A 25863-nucleotide genomic window follows, 5' to 3' on the forward strand; every position below is an offset into this window, starting at 1 on the left:
ATTCAGCATATTAGGACTCGCAAGATTACAAATATTGTTTTTACAGAAGTTCAAAGAAAAAAAAATCTTAAAAGTGTGTATTTGGAAAACCAAACACGGGGGTTGGCAAGTGAAGTGAGCAGGGTGCGAAGCCCCCTAGTATATATATATATATATATATATGTATATATATATATGTATATATATATATGTATATATATATATATATATATATATATATATGTATATGTATATATATATATATATATATATATATATATATATATATATATATATATATATATATATATATATATATATATATATATATATATATATATATATATATATATATATATATATATATATATATATATATATACACTCACCTAAAGGATTATTAGGAACACCATACTAATACGGTGTTTGACCCCCTGTCGCCTTCAGAACTGCCTTAATTCTACGTGGCATTGATTCAACAAGGTGCTAAAAGCATTCTTTAGAAATGTTGGCCCATATTAATAGGATAGCATCTTGCAGTTGATGGAGATTTGTGGGATGCACATCCAGGGCATGAAGCTCCCGTTCCACCACATCCCAAAGATGCTCTATTGGGTTGAGATCTGTTGACTGTGGGAGCCATTTTAGTACAGTGAACTCATTGTCATGTTCAAGAAACCAATTTGAAATGATTCGAGCTTTGTGACATGGTGCATTATCCTGCTGGAAGTAGCCATCGGAGGATGGGTACATGGTGGTCATGAAGGGATGGACATGGTCAGAAACAATGCTCAGGTAGCCCGTGGCATTTAAACGATGCCCAATTGGCACTAAGGGGCCTAAAGTGTGCCAACAAAACATCCCCCACACCATTACACCACCACCACCAGCCTGCACAGTGGTAACAAGGCATGATGGATCCATGTTCTCATTCTGTTTACACCAAATTCTGACTCTACCATTTGAATGTCTCAACAGAAATCGAGACTCATCAGACCAGGCAACATTTTTCCAGTCTTCAACTGTCCAATTTTGGTGAGCTCGTGCAAATTGTAGCCTCTTTTTCCTATTTGTAGTGGAGATGAGTGGTACCCGGTGGGGTCTTCTGCTGTTGTAGCCCATCTGCCTCAAGGTTGTGCATGTTGTGGCTTCACAAATGCTTTGCTGCATACCTCGGTTGTAACGAATGGTTATTTCAGTCAAAGTTGCTCTTCTATCAGCTTGAATCAGTCGGCCCATTCTCCTCTGACCTCTAGCATCAACAAGGCATTTTCGCCCACAGGACTGCCGCATACTGGATGTTTTTCCCTTTTCACACTATTCTTTGTAAACCCTAGAAATGGTTGTGCGTGAAAATCCCAGTAACTGAGCAGATTGTGAAATACTCAGACCGGCCCGTCTGGCACCAACAACCATGCCACGCTCCAAATTGCTTAAATCACCTTTCTTTCCCATTCTGACATTCAGTTTGGAGTTCAGGAGATTGTCTTGACCAGGACCACACCCCTAAATGCATTGAAGCAACTGCCATGTGATTGGCTGATTAGATAATTGCATTAATGAGAAATTGAACAGGTGTTCCTAATAATCCTTTAGGTGAGTGTACATATACCTGTACATATTTGTTCCAATGATTGAATGTTCAACTTGTGGTAGAAACTGTACCTGTCCCTGTTTCAAGTGTTATGACACTGTTTGCCAGAAGGTAGAACAACTGTGCAGCATGGCTGAGGTCCTCAATTATCCAGTTTACCTTTGTAAGGCAGTGAGGGTTGTACATGTTCTGAACAAACTGATGAAAGTGTGTGTGTATATTTAATTATTTATTTACTTACTTATCTATGGTGCTCATTAATTGTCAAGCAAAAAAAAAATTAAATAATCCATTCAAACGAGTTAATAATTCTTTTGAATGTGTTACGTAATTCGTTCAAATGAGTTAATAATTTGTTTGAACAAGTAACGATTTTTTTCTCTGTTTAACAGGACTCTGTACTTATCTACCTATTTATATACTGTATGTATTTATTTAAAGATCTACTGTAAAATTAAAAAACAAAATCCCCCTGGAGTGTGGACTGCACAACAAGCATTTTTTCCTTTTCTGCCTCCCAGCACTGTTTTTAAGAGTCCATGGTGCACTCTGTCCAGTATTAAATATACAGTATGTTTTCATTTTTACTTCTATGAGGAAAACATTTCGGGGTAACTGAATGGAAAATTATGAAGGAGAATAATGTTTTCTATTGCAAACCGAATAGTTGAACATTTCTTTTCTCAAAATGTGCAAAACCAGAAGTTGATAATGTCCTATACTTAAAGTAAACTGGCAAAATAAATTAAGATTTAGTCATCCTTTTAACAAATTAGTATAAATATTCATTGCCGACTTGAACTTTAGAATTTTGGTTACTTTTCCAATATACATATTCAAGTATAACATTTAAGTTATAATTTTGTATATTTCAGCATGAAGATGATGGAATAAGTCATGAAGATTGCAATGTAAGTATTCAATGTATGCACATTGTGGCTGTTTGCATACATACGACTATAACATCTCCATTTGTATATTACTGTAGAGTATTTATATGTATCAACTCAAGTTATTAATTTTGAGTATAGAAAAAAAAATAATATTTTGCCAAAATTTAATATTCTGTTGATACTGCTATTGAGTGCACAGACAAAGGCGGGGAAACAGTGTATACATCTTAAATCTATTCATGCTGATCAATTCCAGAGGTAGTTGTTTTTTCCAGGTTAACAGAGTAAAAACTGTAAAAACAAACTGAAAATGTTATGTGACCAAAGATTAGATATACCAATGTCTGCACCTTCTTAAAAGAAAAATAATCCTATCATAGAAAAAATATGTTTGGAGAAGCATGTCAGACAGTTATGATGTTTTCAGTGGTCATAGTTGGAAAGTTCTTCCTCTCCTCACCCCCTCCTTTTAAACTTACCTGGAGTCATGTGAGTAGTTAGGCCAGTCCTTTTTGACATTCCTCTGAACTTCTTGGGGTGGGCCAGCTCTCAAAAACATCTGGTTATTCCTCTTGGGTGTGACTTTTGTGACACACTTTTGAATCAGGTCCTGCAAAGAGAGTAGTAGACTCTGAATTCTCAACGATTCTCTTCTTATTTTATTCCCCAGTGACTGACCAGGGGCCTCATGTATAAACGGAATGTACACACAAAAATGTTGTGTAAGAACGTTTCCACGTTCAAATCGCAATGTATAAAACCTAAACTTGGCGTAAAGCCATGCACATTTCCACGGTAGCTCATGCCCTGTCGTATGCAAGTTCTGCGCTCGGTTTTGCAGACTGGCAGCACCCAGCGTCAAAGCAGTGCTACTGTTCCTGTGTGGTTACCCTTTCTTTTTTTAGATCCACATCACTGACACGGCTTTATAAATACACTGAAATTAACCGCATATTGTTTATTAGTTTAATGCATCAGATTGTAATTAACCTGTAACAATATAATGGTCCACAGAATGGTTAAACTATTCTAAATACCATAGCTGCTTTAGTGTTGTTACTCTCACTGCACCTTCTTCTTCTTTCAGCTGCTCCCATTAGGGGTTGCCACAGCGGATCATCTTTTTCCATGTTATTCTCACTGCACCACTCGGAGTATTTATATCACTGTATCTGAGTGGGGAATCACAGCTCTACAGCAGCTGATCAGAAAGAGAGTTATCTGTATACAGCATCAAGCACACGCTGCAGCAGCCATGCTGTCTATTGAACTGCTCTCACACGGCAAACGCTTTAGAGCCTTTCCTGTTCTGACCTCGTGGTTTAGAAACAGTTTTATCCCAAGAACTATAAACACACTCAATCAGTCCATTAAGTGCTCCTTGTAGAACTGTTTGTACTTATAAGTACACTTACTTCACTGTAAACTTGTGATACAGTTATAATATTGCACAAACTGTGCCACTTTATAAAGCGCGCATTTACATATGATGACCATACATTTTTAAGATGAAATGCAGCAAAATATGTTTATTATATTATACAGATAAAACTTTAACTTCATCTAAATAATATATATTAACTAGCAAAATACCCGCGCTTCGCAGCGGAGAAGTAGTGTGTTAAAGAAGTAATGAAAAAGAAAAGGAAACATTTTGAAAATAACGTAACATGATTGTCAATGTAATTGTTTTGTCACTGTTATGAGTGTTGCTGTCATATATATATATATATATATATATATATATATATATATATATATACTGCTCAAAAGAATTAAAGGAACACTTTTAATCAGAGTATAGCATAAAGTCAATGAAACTTATGGAATATTAATCTGGTCAGTTAAGTAGCAGAGGGGGTTGTTAATCAGTTTCAGCTGCTGTGGTGTTAATTAAATTAACAACAGATGCACTAGAGGGGCAACAATGAGATGACCCCCAAAACAGGAATGGTTTAACAGGTGGAGGCCACTGACATTTTTCCCTCCTCATCTTTTCTGACTGTTTCTTCACTAGTTTTGCATTTGGCTACAGTCAGTGTCACTACTGGTAGCATGAGGCGATACCTGGCCCCTACAGAGGTTGCACAGGTAGTCCAACTTCTCCAGGATGGCACATCAATAAGTGTCATTGCCAGAAGGTTTGCTGTGTCTCCCTGCACAGTCTCAAGGGCATGGAGGAGATTCTAGGAGACAAGCAGTTACTCTAGGAGAGCTGGAGAGGGCCATAGAAGGTCCATAACCCATCAGCAGGACCAGTATCTGCTCCTTTGGGCAAGGAGGAACAGGATGAGCACTGCCAGAGCCCTACAAAATGACCTCCAGCAGGCCACTGGTGTGAATGTCTCTGACCAAACAACCAGAAAGACTTCATGAGGGTGACCCAAGGGCCCCATGTCCTCTAATTTCGTGCTTTTTCCCACTGTGTGCCTTTTTTTTTTCTTTCTACCTTAATAAGCTTTCATATGAAACGCAGACGGTGGGTTACGACTTGCCTTTTCACAGAGACTTTGATATCTGACAACTTCTTTTTTATTTCGGGCACTGTGCAACTTTGTGAACTTGAGCATTCGAGTTTCTCCGACACTGTTAAAACCAACAAATAGTACATTTTTCCTTGCCTCCACTTGGTATTCATTGAAATTCTTCTATTTTCCCTCATTTTGTCATTGTCTTTTCACAGAAGGCTGAGCTTAAGGGCTATTTATATTGATATGCATATTCAAAGAGGTGTACTTCTGGGAGGAGTCTGGGAGGGGACAGCAGGTGCGTGCACGTGCGTTACTTTTCATGCTGACCGGGATTTATGGAGCAGAAGAACGTGGATGTTGGCAAACACACAGATTTATACATTTCCGCTTTTGTTCGCACGCTATATTATAGTGTGAATTCTTCACACAGCATTATGCATGAGGCCCCAGGAAATGGACCAAAGTGTGTATTACTCTACTTTCCCCTTTGTATTCTTTAATGTGTAGCATTTGTCAGAATACATCAAGTCCCATAAACTTACCACTGTTTATAAGGTGTTGTACTTCTATAACTTCAGGCAATTACATAGAGTAAAAGACATACAGGAGTTAAATTACAGCTTTAAATAATGTATTATTGATAATATTCGTAAAATGATAACAATAAGCAAAGTATATTTGAATATTGGCAACCATACAGCCTGATTAATGCTGAGGTATAGTTTCAGGCAGCACACAGACTTGTTAGTTACTTAAAATGTCTCTAGTTAAGTTAACATTTTTAGTCAGCTCTCTTCTGAACAGACTACAGGCCTGTCTCAATATGGCTGCCAAGTCTCAGTGTGGTCTTCTTTTTAGTCCATGGTGTGTGATATGCTCCTACATCATGATGGTGTGAGATTGAGAGTGAGGGGTAAAGCAACCAGTCCCAAATAGCCACACTTCAGACCAATGGGGGTACACAACACCTTTAACACCTGCCCTCAAAACTATTTGTTGAGCTGATGCTTGCCAGCTAGGTAGTCTGGCTTTCCTTTGGGGGTTGATTGAGAGAGTCCTGCAGAGAATCACTTGCCAAACTGGTTTTAGGCACTTTCCTCGACCCTGTCATAAAATTCCTCGCTTAGTCCTAAAGACTGGGGGAGTGGGGGTGGTTCTTAAACATCAAACCATTACTGTTCTTATCAATGATATAACACCAATATTACATTGCTTTGTCTAAGTTACTAATAAATACATACAAAACATGTATCAACTTATATACAAAATTTCACACCACAAAACGTCTATGAAAGGATTACTGATTAATGAAGGGTTTGCCTAACACACTGAGCACAGAGTTTAGTGGAGAATCTCAAATACTTTTTTTTGTTTAAATATATTGTGGTCAAATTTTTGTATGGTTCCAAGTTACTGACAGGTCTCCCAAGACATTTCTTAATTTTTAAAAGCAGGCAATAGCTTAGAGTGGGGTAGTCAACTCTGGTCCTAGAGGTCCACAGAATGTGCAAGTTTTTTCTTGTAATTAGAAGCCAAGCCTTTCAAATAATGAAATTTTGCATTTATTTATATGACTTTTTAGTGCTTTCATTCTTCGAGGACAAATCTTTATAACCACTGAAGATTTTTTGTTTTCTGAGAACATCATCTGTATGTTTTGTGGTCCAGAACAGAATTGTACCTCTTGGTCTTTCCCTTCTCTCTTATTTATTTCAAAACATTGTATTAACACAGATATTGACATATCAATATCAACATGCGGTCAACAATACAGATTCCCATACCAGATCAGTCGAGTCCCAAGTTAACAATGACTGCCACCAATACTGTTAGCCAACAGGGTGCTGGTGGAAATTGGGCTACTGTTGGCCGAAGAAGAAGGGGGGAGATGTGTCCAGAGGAAAGTTGAGAGGAGGAAGGTAAAGAGAGTGGAACTGAGGGTAGGAACTTTGAATGTTGCCAGAATGACTGGTAAGAAGAGAGAGTTAGCCAATATGATGGAGAGAAGGAAGGTTGATAGATTGTGCATTCAAGAGGCAAAATGGAAGGGGAGTAAGTCCAGGTGGATCGGAGGTGGATTCAAATTGTTTTATCATGATGTGGATCGGAGGAGAAATGGGGTAGGGGTTATTCTGAAGGGACAGTATGTCAGGAGTATTTTGGAAGTGAAAAGATTGTCAGACAGAGTAATGATTACGAAACTGTAAATTTCAGGTGTGATGATGAATGCTGTTAGTGCATATGCCCTGCAAGTTGGGTGAGAAAGAAGATTTCTGGAGTGTGTTGGTTGAAGTGATGGACATTGTACCCAAGGGATGGAAAGGGGTGATTGGAGTTGATTTCAATGGACATGTTGGTGAAGGGAGCAGAGGAGACGAGGAGGTGATGGGTAGGTCCACATTGGAGGAAGATGCACACAGGTAGATTATATCCTATATCTCTGAAGGAGATTAAAGACTGCAAAGTGGTAGCCGGGGAAAGTGTAGTTAGACACCATAGGATGGTGGTCTGTAGGATGACGTTGGAGATCAAAAGGAGGAGGAGAGTAAGGGCAGAGCCCAGGATCAAATTGTGGAAGCTGAAAAAGGAAGACTGCGAGACTGAGTTTAGGGAGGAGGTAAGAAAGGGCACTGGGTGGCAGTGAAGAGTTACCAGACAGCTGGGCAACTACAGCAGAAGTAGTTAGGGTGACAGCAAGAAGGGTGCTTGGCGTGACATCTGAACAGAGGAAGGAGGAAAAGGTAGCCTGGTGGTGGGATGGGGAAGTACAGGAGATTACACAGAGGAATAGGATGACGAAGAAGTGAAATAGTCAGAGATGCAGAAAGTAGACAAGAGTACAAGGAGATAAGGTGCAAGGTGAAGAGAGAGGTGGCGAAGGCTAAAGAAAAGGTGTGTGCTAAATTGTATGAGAGGTTGGACACTAAGGAAAGAGAAAAGGACCTGTACCAATTGGCTAGACAGAGGGACCGAGCTGGGAAAGATGTGCAGCAGGTTAGCATCATAAAGAATAAAGATGGAAACATACTCAAAGGTGAGGAGGGTGTGTTGAGAAGATGGAAAGAGTACTTTGAGGAGGTGATGAATGAAGAAAATGAGAGAGAGAGTATGTTGGATGATGTAGAGATAGTGAATCAAGAAGTGCAACAGATTAGCAAGGAGGAAATAAGGCCAGTTTTGAAGAGGATGAAAGTGACAGGATGCCCGAGGAGTGGAGAAGAAGTGTACTGGTACTTTTAAGAATAAGGGGGATGTGTAGAGCTATAGTAAGTACAGGGGGATAAAATTGATGAGCCACAGCATTAAGTTATGGGAAAGAGTAGTGGAAGCTAGGTTAAGAAGTGAGGTGATGATTAGTAAGCAGCAGTATGGTTTCATGCCAAGAAAGTGCAATGTTTGCTGTGAGGGTGTTGATAGAGCAGTATAGTGAACGCCAGAAGGAGTTGCATTATGTCTTTGTGGACCTGGAGAAAGCACATGAGAGGGTGCATCAAGTGGAGTTGTGGTATTGTATGAATAAGTCAGGAGTGGCAGAGAAGTATGTAAGAGTTGTATAGGAGGGACGTGTGACAGTGGTGATGTCTGTGGTAGGATTGATGGATACATTCAACATGAAGGTGGGATTACATCAGGGATCAGCTGTGAGATCTTTCTCATTTGCAATGATGATGGACAGGTTGACAGATGAGATTAGACAGGAGAACCCTTGGACTATGATGACACTGTCATCAGTAGCAAGAGTAGGGAGCAGGTTGTGGAGATATGCTCTAGAGAGGAGAGGAATGAAGGTCAGTAGGAACAAGACAGAATACATGTGTGTAAATGACCAGGAATGGTGAGGATGCAGGGATTAGAGTTGGCGAAGGTGGATGAGTTTAAATACTTGGGATCAACAGTACAGAATAAGAGGGATTGTGGAAGAGAGGTGAAAAGAGAGTACAAGCAAAGTGGAATGGGTGGAGAAGAGTGTCAGGAGTAATTTGTGACAGACGGTTATCAGCAACAGTGAAAGGGAAGGTCGTAGTGAAACCAGCTATGTTATTTGGGTTGGAGACAGTGGCACTGACCAGAAAGCAGGAAACAGAGCTGGAGGTAGCAGAGTTAAAGATGCTAAGATTTGCATTGGGTGTGACGAAGATGGACAGGATTAGAAATGAGTACATTAGAGGGTCAGCTCAGGTTGGACAGTTGAGAGACAACATCAGAGAGGTGAGATTGCGTTGGTTTGGACATGTGCAGAGGAGAGATGCTGGGTATATTGGGAAAAGGATGTTAAAGATAGAGCTGCCTGGCAAAAGGAAAAGAGGAAGGCTTAAGAGAAGGTTTATGGAAGTGGTGAGAGAAGACATGCAGGTGATGGGTGTGATAGAGCAAGATGTAAAGGACTGGAAGATATGGAACACAATGATCCGCTGTGACAACCCTTAATGGGATCAGCCGAAACACACAGATATTCCATGATGCATATACGCAGGTTTAAATAGAAACATGTTATTTAAACCCTAATGCAGCATTTTAAAGCTAAAATAGGTAATTAAGGGTTCTGAATAGTAACAAATGAGTTAAGTAAAACTAAGCCCAAAAAACATTAGTAATAAATAAATAGATTCTAATTAAAAATTTGATTTAAGCAAAATCCTGCCGCTGCTGCAGACATCCAGGACTGGAGCTGTGTACCCCAGGCCTAGACTGTATATAACTGTCTGTTTTGTTTTGCATTCACACTGCATTTGTTTATGATATGGCCAGTATCTTAGTCTTAGGTTCTACAATTACTTAACCCTCTGTGCTTCCCTCCTTTAAGAACACTGAAGAGTTTTGGCAACAAGACGTTATTCAGCCCGCAACAGCCAGTTAATCTTGTTTCTCCTAATTTTTTAAAAATTTTATTAAGTCAAAGTTTGAAAGTCTCTAAAGGATCTACAATACAACGTAGTCCTTTATTTTACGTATTCTTAATACTCTGTGAAAAGAAATGCATTTTAACATTTCTGAGAATTTCACCATTAACTGGCATCTACAGTATTTGTGCCACCATGTTCTACCTCAAGAACTTGGTTCAAGGGAAGTAAATCTGAATCTTGCTCTACTAATTTCCCACATAATTTTTTTCAGTCTTTCCTTAAAGTTCATACACTGCAATCGTAGGAACACTCTAAATGTTCCCCCAGACTATCTTTTTCAAAGAATTTGAATTGTCAAACTGACATAGATATTATAATATTCTATCGGCTATTTTAAAAATATGGTGTAACGATTTTTTCCGCTACACTTTACTAAGTTTAACTGAAGATTGCAGGACAACCTCAAACTGCCTTTAACCCCTTCCCACAGTGCCGAAAGGTGATTTATAATAATAAAAACGATATTAACAAACCCACACAGAGAAAAAAATGTAAAAACAAAAAACTATAATTAATACACTTTTAAAACACCCCCACTTCCAATATATACTATGACCACAAATCATGAAATTATATTTCCAAGACTTTCCCCTCTGTCCTTTTGATTTAGTGTTTTTCTTGTTTTACTTTTTCTCCATAGTCCAGTTCATCAGGCATGCCAATCCCAGAATAAAAAGATTTACCGCTCACAGTTTTCAATCCTTTTCCTGGTATCCTCAGTGTATCCGGAAACTTCGAGGTGGCCACCCCAGACTGCAGTTGACTTGTGGTGCTCCCGAAAAACAAATCTTTGTCCTGGACTTAGAATGGTCATGTCCTTTCCTCCTTTGCCATAAAACTCAGGCTGTTTTTTCTTTCTCTTCCTCCTGCCTTTTCCCGCCTCTATTTAAATAGTGCGTCTGTTTCCATGGCACTCCCGGAAATTGTAAATAACAGCCCTGTACCTCCCAAAAGGTCTTCTCTATCTAACCCGCATATCTTATCTTCCATATATTTTTTTTTTTTTGACAACGGGATTTTACATAGAGAAAAGAAAAATATATACTTTTTTTATGTGGCAATGCTACAATGGTGCCATGAGTGATGGATTGTAAATGGATGACATCACATTCATGATGCTGCAAATCATGTACTTGACGTAGAAATTAATTGGTAAGTGCTATAAAATTTTAAAGACTTGTTTAAAGATATGTCTGATCCAACAATCTTGGTGATCCTGTACCTAGATTGAAGAAATGGATTTAAGCTCACGTACCGCATGATTTCTTTAATGTGTAGAAGCTGTATAATAAATTTATTAAAAATGCAGAAGGCTGCAGAAATTTGCATTCGGAACACACAGAATTATAAAGGCTGCATAACTTTTAAGGTTTTTCGCTGTCCTGCTTTATTTGGTATTATTCTTACAGGTTATGATAAGAAGCAGCAGGTATCATTTCTACTCAATAATCCTTTTAACCTGAAATGATAGTCAGTTGTGTGGAGCTTTACATATATTTATGATATTTCATGGACCCCAGTTTCTATACACAGTACAAATTCATCTTGGCAATTTAAAATTAGATTGATATGAGTGGTTTGGGTGCATGCAAGTATAGAAAACAGATGGACATATTTAGAGTATATGAACAGTATTATCGTAACTAATTTTAATGGATGTACTTTATATGACAAAACAGGAAGAAAATAATTCATGGATTTCTGTCTGCGAAGATTTGTCCATAGCAGCAAATGATCTCCTTTTAAGTTCATCGTCTGGAGGAAAACGTTTCATCAAAAATTCAGAGGAGTTCACTGGACTACCACTAGGTATATAATCTAAAAATATAATTACTTTTCCTTTTCTTTACCTCCCAAATATTGTTAAATACAGCATTTCTGAAACATTTTGCAGGAATGCTAAAATTTTAAAACAATACCCTCTTAGTCTATGGGGAAAATAAAAATACATAGTCCATTTTGGTTATAGAAAATATTAATTTGTCAGGAAAATTTCAAATTTATTGTATTCTAAAGAGAATCTGATTTGACTGGGAGCCCTTCTGAATTTGAATAAATACAGTTCAATCAGGTTATTATTTTTATTAGTAATAATCACTCACGTCGGGCGGCACGGTGGCACGGTGGCACAGTGGTAGTGCTGCTGCCTCGCAGTTAGGAGACCCGGGTTCACTTCCCGGGTCCTCCCTGCGTTGAGTTTGCATGTTCTCCCCGTGTCTGCGTGGATTTCCTATGGGTGCTCCGGTTTCCACCCACAATCCAAAGACATGCAGGTTAGGTGGATTGGCGATTCTAAATTGGCCTGGGTGTGTTTGTGTGTGTCCTGTGGTGGGTTGGCACCCTGCCCAGGATTGGTTCCTGCCTTGTGCCCTGTGTTGGCTGGGATTGGCTCCAGCAGACCCCTGTGACCCTGTGTTCGGATTCAGCGGGTTAGAAAATGGATGGATAGATTGATGAATAATCACTCACTGTAGAGACAATTTTTTTTTTCATACCATGTCTCATACACATGTGAACCATGAACAAGATACAAGAAAAGCAATTTCCATGTGAAAGCTTTGCTTATAGAGTACATTTATGTTTTACTGAATGTATGAAATGTTAAACATTTGTATTTGTTAAAGATCGTATTCTATCTTAGACTGAATCAGCTTTGGGATCAGTTTGGGATTTGAGGAGCTGAAGCACATTTAAAATCCATTTTTTTGAATTTTAACATTTCCTGTGGGGGATATCCAGGGTGTCAGTCTCAAATCTTAGAGGACCAAGTGGCTGCAGGTTTTTATTTCTGCGATTACTTTAGCCAAGCTGATAGTTAACATGATCTCAAATGTGTGTCCATCAATCAGTAGTTGTTTGGATAACATATTTGGAAAGAAAGAATTGGTCTGGTCTGGTCCACAAAACATTTACTGTGCACACAGAAAAAATAAAAATACAATTTTTGGAGTGGAAAAATGAGCCACAGCCACGGAATTAAATAACAAGTTTTATTGCCAAAAAGTGTTAATTGTAAATTAAGAAATTTGTTATTATAAAAATGTCTGAGAAAAACCTAAGGTAGCTGGTAATCTGTTGATTCATTCTGCATCTCATATTTTGGCTCCTGGTTAAGGAAAAAATGAAAAAGTTATGATCAGTAGTTTTAGTTAATTTTTTTGTGCCCCGTTAAGGTTTAGCATAAAAGTTATATACCAATAATGAGGTTTTGAAATTCAAAGAATTTAAATATCACTTTTGTTGTATATATTGAAGTAGCTTTAAGATAGTTGCAAATACTTTGCATCTTCTCTGACATCATTTTGTTTCTACTTGGACGCTGCCATTTGTAAATTTGTTGCAGTGTTGCTGTGAATATTTGTGGCTCAATAGTGTGACAGTCAGCAAAGACCAGCAAAATTCCTTTCCTGGTATCTGAGTTTTTGGAGAAGAGCACAACATTTGGCGAGTGATTTGTTTGTTAGTGCTTCAGATTTCTATTTTGATTCATTATTATTAGTGTGGGCTCAACAATTGATGGTTTTGATTTCCTGCTTTTGAACCTGCATTGTATGTTAACTCACACTTCATCTTCTGGTCCCTTATTCAAATCATACTGCCAGTTCCACCTTGTGGCATAAAAGAAGAGTTCTGAATTTAGAAATGAACTCAATTACAACAAAGGCACTAAAATTTAGCAGGAGTAATTGTTTCAGAACTAATTTGATCTTTAGAATAGAAGGACAGAAGGCTATTTAATTTTATATTTGAGTGAGATGGCAGGTAAATGTGCGCTTAGAAGATAAAATAGATAAACTTGAAAACAAAAAAAACTTGAATAAATATGTTTAGAAACTAAACTGACAAGCAAATAAAATTTTTAAAATCTTTCCTTTGATAAAGTTTGGTCATGCAGGTCAGCCTTAAATAAAATGACTGTTGTGAAAAGTCATGCATGCATGCAGATGCAGTCATGTCCCAAGCAATGCATAGCCAAACATCGAGGTGCAGATGTTATCATAACTGCAAAAATACAAAATGGTTGATCAGTGACATCATCATTGATTAACACTAATATTCAGTCCTTAGTATTCAATTTACTTACTCAGCATGCTTGTTTTTCAATTTTTCCCTCAGCACCTAGATCATTCTTGGTTATTCTGGCTAAAAAAAGTTATAAATGTTATATCTGACCTCAAGCATTATCTATTTTTCGCAGGCTGTCTCTGAGTGTATATACCATAGTAATACCATGTCTTTTAGCTTAAAAATGATGCTCAAAATGATTTTCATATAGGGTCTAACAGAGATGTCAAGACTTAGGTTTCCTCTATGTTTTTACAAGATTTAAGTCATTTTTGTTTTTTGTTGTTTCATAAATTTTTTGCTATCTTGTCAGATAACATGGCCCTCTAATATATGTTAAAACTTGAGCTACTGGTTAATGTTTATCTGATTCTACCTTTACTGGTGTAGCACAGATATAGGTTCCAACTAGCCAACCTTGCCTGTTTAGCTCTTTAAATGCAGCGTTTATGATTCATACACACACATTATGTTATATATATAACATAATGTATATATATATATCTATATATGTGGCACGTTGGCGTAGTGGTAGCGCTGCTGCCTCGCAGTAAGGAGACCTGTGTTCACTTCCCGGGTCCTCCCTGTGTGGAGTTTGCATGTTCTCCCCATGTCTGTGTGGGTTTCCTCCGGGTGCTCTGCTTTCCTCCCACAGTCCAAAGACATGCAGGTTAGGTGCACTGGCAATTCTAAACTGTGCTTGGTGTGTGTGTGCTCTGCGGTGGGCTGGTGTCCTGCCTGGGTTTGTCCCTGCCCTGTGCCCAGGATTGACTCCAGCAGACCCCTGTGTTAGGGTATAGCGGGTTGGATAATAGATGGATGGATGGATATATATATATATATATATATATATATATATATATATATATATATATATTGTGAAGGAATCACAAATACCTCATAAATGTTTTGGGGGTAGTCAGAATTGTCTTTTCAGACAAAACTCAATACAGAACTGAAGTAAGTCTAACAAAGTTGCATCCATAAATGCTCTTGAGGAGTGCCGGGACCGGAACTGAGGTCAGAAGCGTAGTGCAGGTCTTCCTGCTGATGATCCGCTGAGGAGGAAAGAGAGAAAGTGTTACCTAACAGTGTCAACTCCTGGTCCAGCAGATAATCATATTTATTCAGGCCCATAAACTGTTCTCTGATCACAGGTGTGCCAATATATATAAAAAAGCCAATGATGAGACAGTTTATCAAGTTATACAAGAAAGCAGTTTTGACTGTACTAATTATTTCTATCATTTGACATGCATTTGTAAGGTAACATAACTGTTTTTTTTTAATTTCCAGGTGTATTGCACTCTTTTTTTGCACAGTAATGCTGGCTAACTCCTGATTTCAAAAATATGTTCGTTTTGTGTGATGACTGAAATTTCATGTTCATGTTTTTTAGTGCACTCACAGAATTTACCAGAGTTCCCTTTTAAGTGATTTAAATATAGCATTTCATTCAATTTGTCTCTCCCTTTCTGCTTAAGTTATGATGCAATCCAGTATCTTTTCCTGAAATTACACAGTTTTCATGCAGTTTTTAAACTTTGTTTTCAGTTTTTTAAACTGATGCCTTGTCTCTCATTATTGGATTCTTACTGAGTGTTTTCTCTATTGATGCTAAAAAATAAGTGTTTCATTGTCATCAACTTATTTCTATGCAAATAATTATGAAATAGATATCTCATATGTTTGATATAACTTTTTGAATGAATACAGTACAATAAATACTAGTTGCCATTGAATTTTAATGCTTTCGTAGGAGAGAAATTTAATCAAACACAGCAGCATGAGAAGAATTCCAATGAAGATTCATATGGGCATGAAGTGAATGAGAATAACAGAGAAAAGTGGGTAACATATATTCTGTATTATCTTTATGCCAGATCCTAGAAAGTGATGCCTAAACATTTCATTTCTTGAAATGTTTTTTCTTGATATTCATTATTAAATCTTAAGGGAATTAAATAAAACAATCAAAAACAGTGGAAGCTGCAAACTAATGCTGTAACTAAATTGGCCTAAGTACAGTATGAGTGAGCTATTACATCACATGTGAATAAGCCCTATGAATGACTGGGTCCTGTTTTGGGTTGATTCCTGTCATATACTTGATCCTAACGGAATAAGACCTGGATTCCCACAACAGCAGAATAAACAAAGCAGATTTCAGAAAATGGATGGATTATATACACGTGGCTGCAACAATTCTTCACTGAGGACAATCTAAGGTTATCATCAAATCTTCCAAAATATCCATTTTGTCCTGTTTCTTCCGTTTTGTGCAAGTGTTAAAGGTTTAATTAAATTCTTTCATAAATAAATTCTGCTTATCTTCGCCCTGGCATAACTTTCTAATATCTGAAAGAACAATTTATCTTTTGTATACCTTTATTGTATTTTGAAATTATTTTGTTTAGTTAATTTAATTGATTTCAACATTTTTCTTTTTGAACTGTATAACATTGATGTATCTGCGCGTAATATGTTACTTTCAATTTCACAAGTTTTTACATTCTTTGAGTATTTCTTATTGTTTTACACAGGCCTTGTGACTTACTTTCTAATAGCTTTATAACAATTACTTTATTTACCTTAGAAAAAAAAAGTAGTCAACAATAATCCACCAGGTTCTTTTAAAAATGCTGATGTAATTTAAAAGTAAATTGTGAATTTTTTTTTGCATATAAAACCTAAGATTGCCAGCATGTGGCAACAGCCATAATGTACAGGAGGATTTCACCTCACACCATGCTTCAGTGACTAAGACAGTCTCAAATTGCCAGTTATTGGCTGAAAAGGTACTATCACCCTTTCTCTGTGCATTATAATGTGTTTTATGGCATAGCTATCTTTTTATTCAACATTAAGTTAATATAAATGATACAGGCATGTTTTGAATTAATACTATTTACTTTTATGCTAATTAATTCTTTTTATACCACACTTTTATTGCCTGTATTTTGTTCACTGTACTGCACAAGTGGCTGCTTTCTGACTAAACATTTCCTGTTTCCTTTTGGGTATGTTTAAGTGACAATGTATTTTAAAGTCAAATTAGATAAATTTGATTTAGTCTTGGTGATACAGTACCAAAGAGGTTGGTACTGCTGCCAGACAACTCCAGGAACTGTGTTTCCATTTCCTGTATGGTCACTGTGAGAATTGACATATTCTCATCATGTTTCCATAAAAGAATTTCTCTAAATATTCAGATTTTCTCAAAAAATGTATGTATTAATTAAAAGAACAACCTTCAATTGGGTTAGCATGAATAGTTATAATTGTATGTCTTGTGATGAAATATCATGCTGTGTTAAGATTGGTTCCTGCTGGTTACTGGTTGTTGTGGAATAAGTTCTAGACTTTTATGGAAAAAAGTGAGTTCAGAAAATATACAGAAAGATATAATTACTTTAATTTGCTACTATAAAACAGGTTTTTCAGGTTGAAGTTATTTCTTCATAATTGTTATATATTAATTTGCCACATGAAATTGGGCTCTAAACTGAAGCATTTTTTACACATTAAAAAAAAAAATCCACCCTGCTCTTGTGGTTTATAATAGAGGTAAAGGATACTGGGATCCAGCATTAAAACAAAGCATTAAAGCTTCAGAAATATGTTATTTTTTCAAACTAAGAGTATTACTGAGTATTGATATGCATCTTGAAATTGCACACACATTTTAACCAGCATACTAATGTCATTTTAAAAAGGAATAAAGGAAAGAGATGAAAATCTTTGCGGGATTTTGCCATTTTCAAAGGAAGTTGGATGTTTCGCTTTGAATAAAATTGTGAAGAAATAACTTTGAGTTGAAAAATGCTGATCTTATTCTTTAAGCTGCATAGTGCACTTGTGAGGCCACATTTGTAATACTGTGAGCTGTGCTAGTGTCACTATTGCAAGAAAAATGTAACAGTGCTAAAGAGTTCAATGAAAAGTATCTACACTTATTATTAGACTGTGGAGTCTGAGCTACAGTGCCAAATCAATTTATCTTACCAAAACAGATATTAAGGCTAAAAGAGATAAAGTGTTTAAAACTATGAGGGGATTAAGTAGGATTGATGCATTCTGTTCTTTGAGGGAATGCTACATAAACATACAGTAAGATAGGGGTAAATTGTGCATAGATGTAAAAATGTATTTTTCATATATAACTAGATAAACAGCAAATTTAAATGGAAGTGCAAATGAATATAACATATTTGAAAATATGTTATCTTTGACTTGAAGACTAGATAGATAGATAGATAGACAGATAGACAGATAGATAGATACTTTATTAATCCCAAGGGGAAATTCACATAATCCAGCTATTTTAGGTGTACAGGAAATGTTTAGTTATGTCACACTTAATAGCCTATTCATCTTGAAGCTTTTCAAATATTCACGATTTGTAAATGTAACTAAAATTGTTTTTTACTTGGATGTTCTTTAATTCCTAAGCTATTAATTGATCACTAATATGTTGTGCAGTTTCTTTGAGTAGTCCTGGAAATGGGTGTCCTTGTATTTATTTCCATGTGCTTCAGATTTGCATTTCACTTTGAAATACATTCCCTATTAAGTATATAAAAGTTAATGTAAATAATAACTAAAATGCAACAATTAATTTTATATAGTGTACTTAGCATTATTACATTATTATTAAAGCATGGACCTTAAAATAATGTGGATCGTTTGCTGAGTTTAAACTTCAGATGGACAACTATTTAACACATAACAAGTAAAACTATCTGCATAGTCATAAAGTTAAAAGTATACTTGGCTTATGTAGTTGAGTGAAATTAGTTGCATTCTTCTGGGTTCCTATTCTATGGAATTTGTATACTTTTGAAGTATCTGAAAATGACTCTTCCTGTATCGCATCATTGTTTCAATGTTTAGCATATTTAATCAAAAGTAAAAAGGATGTTCATGTAAAACTGCACTTCCTATCATTACAATACCTAAAGCTTATTGACAAAATTCCATTTCTAAGGTGTTTTGGTGTGACTGATGGACATAGTATTTTCTTTTCAATATTATGTTTATAATGTTTGGGTTTTTTTTTTTGTTTTTTTTTTGCAAATGTACGAAATAAAGGATTCACTTTTAAAAATAAAAGATTAGTATTTGTGTACATAGAATAAGGTATAATACTTAAGTTTTTAAATTGCTTTTTTACATACATGGCATAGGTTTTATGTCATATATATATGCATACAGGTATATATATTTTTCTGTTGTTGTGATTACATTTTAGTCATTCAAAAGTATCACATCATCACAGTGCCGTGTCTCAGACGCAACTTCAACTAAAGAACCAGAATCAGAAGTTGATAATACTAAATCAAGATATTGTCTGCGCAAGTCCAAATTTTGCCCATTTCCAGTCATGCCAACTCTGCCAGAAGAAGATGAGGAATCAGCAGAGGAGCTTGGAGACTCTCCGGTCAGTGTATAATTAAATTACTTTTCCATTTACTAGAATAAAGACACTTTATATGAAGTTACTGTGAATGAGGTCATCTTCACAAACAGATAATAAATCTTAAGCAGAGCTAAAGAGTTATGCCATCATTCCATCCATTTTGTAAAACTCCTTTTTCCATTTAGAATAATGTTATAGTATCCTGGCAGTAGTGAAAGTCACATGAGCTAGGATATGGCTATCCATCTTTTCCAACTCAAAAATACCCCCATGCCCCTTCATATCAGACTGACTGAAAGTTGAAAATTAAATGTGTAAGCTGTGATAGAAAAGTGGAGTCCTAGGAGTCAATGTTTTGGAAAGAAAAAGAATATAGGTAATAATTTCTCAATTAAAACTTCATTAACTATTTCCAAATAATGAATATCAATAACACAACAAAAATGACAAATCTTTGCAATAGATATATATACTGTAGATATGTAATATATTATATGTGATAAAACTTAATTACAGTTGCCCCGCTTCTTCTTTGTCCACCTTATTGACCTCATCTCCTCTACCTCCATCTTGGTGTCCCAATTTACCCTGCCATTTTCTTCCTTTTGATACATATATACACTGAAATCACCTTAGCCTCTGCTTCTTTCATCCACAATGCCCATTGTCTTCACACTAGGTTTTTTCCATAACTTAGGTTTCATCATCCTCTTACTCCATGACAATCCATCCATCAGAACATTCTCATCTCTATTATTTCCAGCTTTGCTTCATGTTCCATTTTCAATGGCCAAGCCTCACTTCCATTGAGCTGACTAGTCCTTGCACAGCTTTACAAACTTTTACCTTTGATACCAGAGAGACTCCTTTTGAAGTCAGAATGAGGAAGAGAGCTCCTGGACTTTCTTACACACACCTCTCACCTTTGCCATTAGTGTGTCTGCACCTCTGTCTGCAACCAACAAGTCACTAAGATTGGAGATCTTTCCTACTTGATCTTTTGCTGATATTTATATTTACACTTCTTACATTAGCATTCTGCACCATTCTTGCACAAATTCTAAAAACATGGGTTGCAATTGTGACCTACAGTCAGCTCTTCACATCAGCACATCTTTTTGCATCCAAATTTGACAACCTGTGCATTAGATTGAGTTTCTTCCAACATGTTTACCACAAATGCCACAAAGCCATGTACCCCTCTTTTACATGCCTCCTACCCCTTCACCCTAAACTATCATCACCTTGGTCTTTCCTGCATATAGTTTGAGATGTTTCACTTCCAGCCTAGCTTTGCATGTATGTTTCTTCTCTTCTTCTGCTTTACTTTGTGACAGCAATACAAATTTTCAGCATTTAAGATCTACTAGAGCACATCTTCACGCACTTCTCTGGTGACAGCTGTATCACTATAGTATAAAGCAGGGAACATGGAATGGATCAATACTGCAGCCCCATCTTCATCTAAAACTTTCCCTATCCACTTTGGCAATTCTGACCACAATCAATGCTTCTTCATATATTGATATCACCATAGACAATAACAACTCATCCACACCAAACTTTCCCAATGTCCATCTTACCATCTCTTATGATATGCTGTCAAACGCCATCTCCACACATACAAATGCATAATACAGCTTCTTTTTTTTTTCTAATGCTTTTCTTGAATTTGCCTGACAGCAAAAATCACATTTGTTATTCCCTTCTTGGGCATTAAACCAAAGTTAATTTTGCTGTTACTTGTTCCCCAATTTTTGTCACGCACTTTCATTACCTGCTAGAAAAACTGAGCGCTTGAGATGATCCACATTTTAATGTATCATCCTTTCCTTTGGACACTGGAATGAGCACTCTCTTTTCCAGTTTTCAGGAATTCCCCCTTCACACACAATCATGTTGCACAAGTCTGTCAACCACTCAACTCCAGAATATACAATATATATTTACAAGTATTTGTAATACATATACAGTACAGTGTTTTTATGTTGCAATATTTCTAACAGTATTTATCATTAAGACTAGCTGTTCCCTTCAGCATTTTTCAAGCAAATCACACATTCTGTACTCTTCTTTTTTTGCCATCTGTATCAAGATCATCAACATTTTTTTTTCTTTCCCTGTTCTCAAGTTGCAAACTCCCATCTGTTGGCTTCTCATGCTCTAAAAACTGCTTTTCTAGTGTTTTGATTTGCCTCCTTGCAGATTACCCAGTGACCTTCTGCACCTAATGATTCTGAAACCCCATTTGCACTTACTACCAATATTTTAGAACATTTATTTCACACTTTCCACCTTCACCCTCCAGAACTTCTGCTTCGGTACATACTTCCTCTTACTTTTCTTCAGGGATTAGTTTCACATTTTTCACCATGCTTCAATCAACTCTCCTCACTAACAAATGGTCGGTTGTGCTCCTTACTTTACCAGATTCATACCACCAGCTGATTTTCCATCTTCTTAAACTTGCTGTTGCACAGAAACCATTTCCACTGCATCATCTGACATCAGAATCCTCACCCTCAGCATTCCTGGTAGTAAACCTAAAGTTCCTCTGTACTGTCTTATAACCATCATGACTGACTTCAACATGCCCTTTCTAGTTACCACCAACTACAGTAACCTTCCCCTCAGGCAGCCTGGAAGTCACCACCATCAATTTGTCTTAAAGCTCATCTTTGCCTTCAGTGCTTCTACCAAACTCCAGGGCATATGTTGAGAGTACTGTATATTCATCACTTACCAACAATCATCGTAATAACTACAACATGCACAGTTATCTTCTTCATCGGATTCACTTTACCTTCCCATTTTTAAGACAAACATACACCAATCCTATATGACGGGCGGGTCGGCCCCACACTACTGGGTCCTTCTGGGAACCCTCTTAAACCCACCACCGCCAATAATATACCCAACGGAAGAGTCAGCGGATGATGACACTACAAACAAAGCAAGGGATTGGTGCAAAAGTGCTCCAGTGCTTTTGTTAAAACAATTCAAAAACAAACTGTTTAATAAGTGCAGTTAAAAATCTCAATAAATAAATAATCTTTTAAAACTGGAGCTATATCCCAGGAGGTTTAAAAATTCACAGACATGTTCAGGTAAAACAAAGTTAAAATCTGCAGCAGGTAAAATCTTTACAACATGTATAGCCAAAGATGTGTAAGCCTTGGCGCCTCCTTCTTCAAAAAGACGTCTCTCTGGCTCACCCATTATGAATCTATCAGCAGAATGAGATTTTCCATTGACAGGCATGTCCAACCTCTTAATCTAGGCTCTTGACACAAATGCCTCCTTCAGCACATCTGCCATGCTGCTACCAACCTCACCTCGTTCCCTTTGTCTCCCACTGCATCTCCCTGGACTTACATGGGAGCCCACTATGAGGCATCAGGTCACTCCAGCACTCCAGCTCCCTGGCAATATTCAGCTGTGTCAACCCCCTTCAGCCCCCTTTGAGTGTCTGTCCTATGCCTACCCTTGGGACTCTTCTTCCTTGCTGCCTGCCTCCAGCCACTTGCACATTGCTCATGCACCCGCCACCTCCATCATCCATTGTATCACGCTCCATTTTTCTTTCTTGCTCCCAATCATTCTCCCTCGCTTGCTCATTCGTCCTAGACTCTCTGATCTTTCACTGAACTTCTTTTCTCATGCTGGCTACCCCTTATATGCCTCCGTGGGCACATCACCTTAATTGCACAGCAAAACGCCAATGAAGCATTTGAGACAGACCGCACCCTCACATGCAGGTGTGTTTTGCCCCAATTACTTCACCAATCTCCAGCAGCAACATCAACAGAGATTGAGCTGGCCAATTAATTATTTATTTATCTAAAAGGGAGTCCTGTTAAGCCACAGACCTGCCATTCCATATCACAGCATTGCTATTACTTTTGTCTTTCCAACAAAATTGTGCTTTCCTCCATTCCCAGTAAGTATTCTTACACCTGCATTCTTCCATATTGTCTCCTGTATCAAGCACACATCTACGCTGCTTCTGTTCAGCACTTCAAAAATATCATCAAATGTTTCCCATCATACTTCTAGCATTCCAAGCTGCAATCCTTATGGTCTCTTTCTCACACTTTTTATTTACTATTAATCCATCTCCCTTACCATAAAACCAGCCTTTCCACAGTGCACAGGTATAGATAATTAAACTGGATTTGTGGTTTAGCCAGGATTCCCAACTTTCTGTTTTGGGGTACTGCTAGCCATACCATGACCATGCTTTTTAACTCTTATCTTTGTATCTCATTTTCAAGTGGGGATTAGAGCAGATATTCCTAAGGTCAGATGCACCAACCTTTTTTAGTCACCTTTTGCAATATGAATGGAGGATGAACCCCAAAGCAAACTCACGTCTATACTATTTTTATGTTAAATGATTTCAACTTCATTGATGAATTTTATTTTAAGTCAATATATTTCAATCTTACCTATACCCCACTGGTGCCCGTCATATGTGGCGATACCTCTATTGGGCTCATAAAGCCTGAAGTAGCTGAATGACAACATTCTGACTGTTTCACTATTTCTGCAGCTTACACGAAGATAACTATTTAACATGTGTGCAGTATTTTTATGAAACTGCAAAGGAACTGGCTATGGATGTGTTGTCATTCATACTCATCTGCACTTACAACTTCAGTATTTGGGAGGGAGCTTGAGTAACATGAAACTATGATACAAACATGAGGGAAAATATGTGAATTCCACACAGTGGCTGGGATAGGAATCAAACCCATTCTTCTGCTTCCCGACTCCAAGAATGCTCATCATTGTTTGAAATCCTCTTTGAAGACTATGGAAAAAGCATTGTCATTGTTTATTGTACTGTTGACAACATATAAAGAATGAAACCTAATGGCCCTTCAGTTCATACATCATCTTTAATTAATTTACAAGGTGTCCACAGCTACCTGAAAAAGGTATTCTTTTACAAAATATATAGAAATATACCTTAGTTTTTAGCTAAATATTTGTACTAATGACCAAACATTTGTGCAGTTTGTGGAATTCCATTGTGTATGTTTGCAGTATTAGATTCTGTGAACTATTTCCATAGGACACCATGCTTTACCATACCATACTAATACTATACTAATTTTATGAATTACAGTTAATAAACCAATAATTGTAAGTTGTGAAATTAAGAAAAAAGTGTTTACCAATCAAAAGAACATTGCTATAATATCCCACTAATATGGTTCAATGCACAATGTACATGTATAGTCCCTGTAAACATATAACTTATACATCTCCACTTGTTTCAGCAGTCACACAAACAAGAGATGTTTTCTGTAGCATACAAAAATGTGCTGCTGAGTCACCTGTAGTTAGGTGGTGATGCCATAATGGAGGACAGAGTTTTTAATGCATTCTAAATCTAGCATAAAATTGGAAACAAAAATAATGAGTTTTAGTGGAGCTTTACTCTCAGTATGCAGTCATTCATTAAAGTGCAAAAGGCTACACTAAAGTCAAGTATATTCATCCATCCATTTTCCATCCCGTTGAATCCAAACACAGGGTCACAGGGGTCTGCTGGACCCAATCCCAGCCAACACAGGGCGCAAGGCAGGAACCAATACCAGGCAGGGTGCCAACCCACTGCAGGACACACACTAGGGACAATTTAGAATCGCCAATCCACCTAACCTGCACATCTTTGGACTGTGGGAGGAAACCAGAGCTCCCAGAGGAAACCCACGCAGAGACGGGGAGAACATGCAAACTCCACGCAGGGAGGACCCGGGAAGCAAACCTGGGTCTCCTAACTGCAAGGCAGCAGCGCTATCACTGTGCCACCATGCCGCCCAAGTCAAATATAACTAATTATAACTAATTTATCCAAAACTATTTGATTACTCAGTTATAAGCCTCTTGCAAACTCCCTCTTTAAAAGTCCAGATGCTATTTAATATATGCATTCTGCTGGGAGATAATAGAAAAATAGCAGACCACAAAAGAAAATGAGAAAAGGATCAGGGGATGAAAACATAAACAGAATATTCAGGCAATTATCAAAACTGGGTGATCAGAAATACATCATAATTAACCCAAAACACTAAACCAAAAGACATAGAAAACATTTTAGGAAGCAGAAGACTATAAAGAAAACTGGCCACCTAGAAGAGAGCAACACTGATCGTTATATTGGTGTGACAATGACATCACACTTTGTGTACTTTGGGTAATCATAACTTAGCAACAAATTTTGAATTACAGAAAAAAAAGTTCACAAAATTGCAACACCCTTGAAAACCTAAACTTAGGCAAAACAAAACTGAAACTTAAACAGCTAGATTCTCTGTCCTAACAAACTCTTGATTGAACAAAACACAAATAAATAAGCAAAGTGATGAAGTAAAAAATAAAAATTTAGGATAATCTTAACAGTTTGAAACCCCTCATGTCACATACACATCTCATAATACATTCTGGTTATGTGATTTTATTTCCATTTGGTTAATGTTCTTTATAGTCACAGTCATTTTGTTTGCTGGGCTACCATCTCAGCTTGATA

General features: G+C 37.1%; 1 protein-coding gene across 5 annotated transcripts in view; it reads left to right on the forward strand.

Moving 5' to 3' along the window:
* Positions 1-25863, forward strand: part of mrvi1 (murine retrovirus integration site 1 homolog) — a 186934-nt gene that overhangs the window by 46866 nt on the left and 114205 nt on the right. For 4 of the 5 annotated variants that reach the window (XM_039763543.1, XM_039763566.1, XM_039763557.1 and 1 more), the window contains 5 exons: positions 2449-2484; positions 11521-11650; positions 15666-15753; positions 16602-16704; positions 19158-19346. In XM_039763543.1, coding sequence (XP_039619477.1) covers positions 2449-2484; positions 11521-11650; positions 15666-15753; positions 16602-16704; positions 19158-19346 — 546 coding nt within the window. The remainder of the gene's footprint in view (positions 1-2448; positions 2485-11520; positions 11651-15665; positions 15754-16601; positions 16705-19157; positions 19347-25863) is intronic. The other variant, XM_039763550.1, reaches the window with a different exon arrangement.

Source organism: Polypterus senegalus, chromosome 1 (genome assembly GCF_016835505.1).
Source record: "Polypterus senegalus isolate Bchr_013 chromosome 1, ASM1683550v1, whole genome shotgun sequence".
Taxonomy (NCBI): domain Eukaryota; kingdom Metazoa; phylum Chordata; class Cladistia; order Polypteriformes; family Polypteridae; genus Polypterus; species Polypterus senegalus.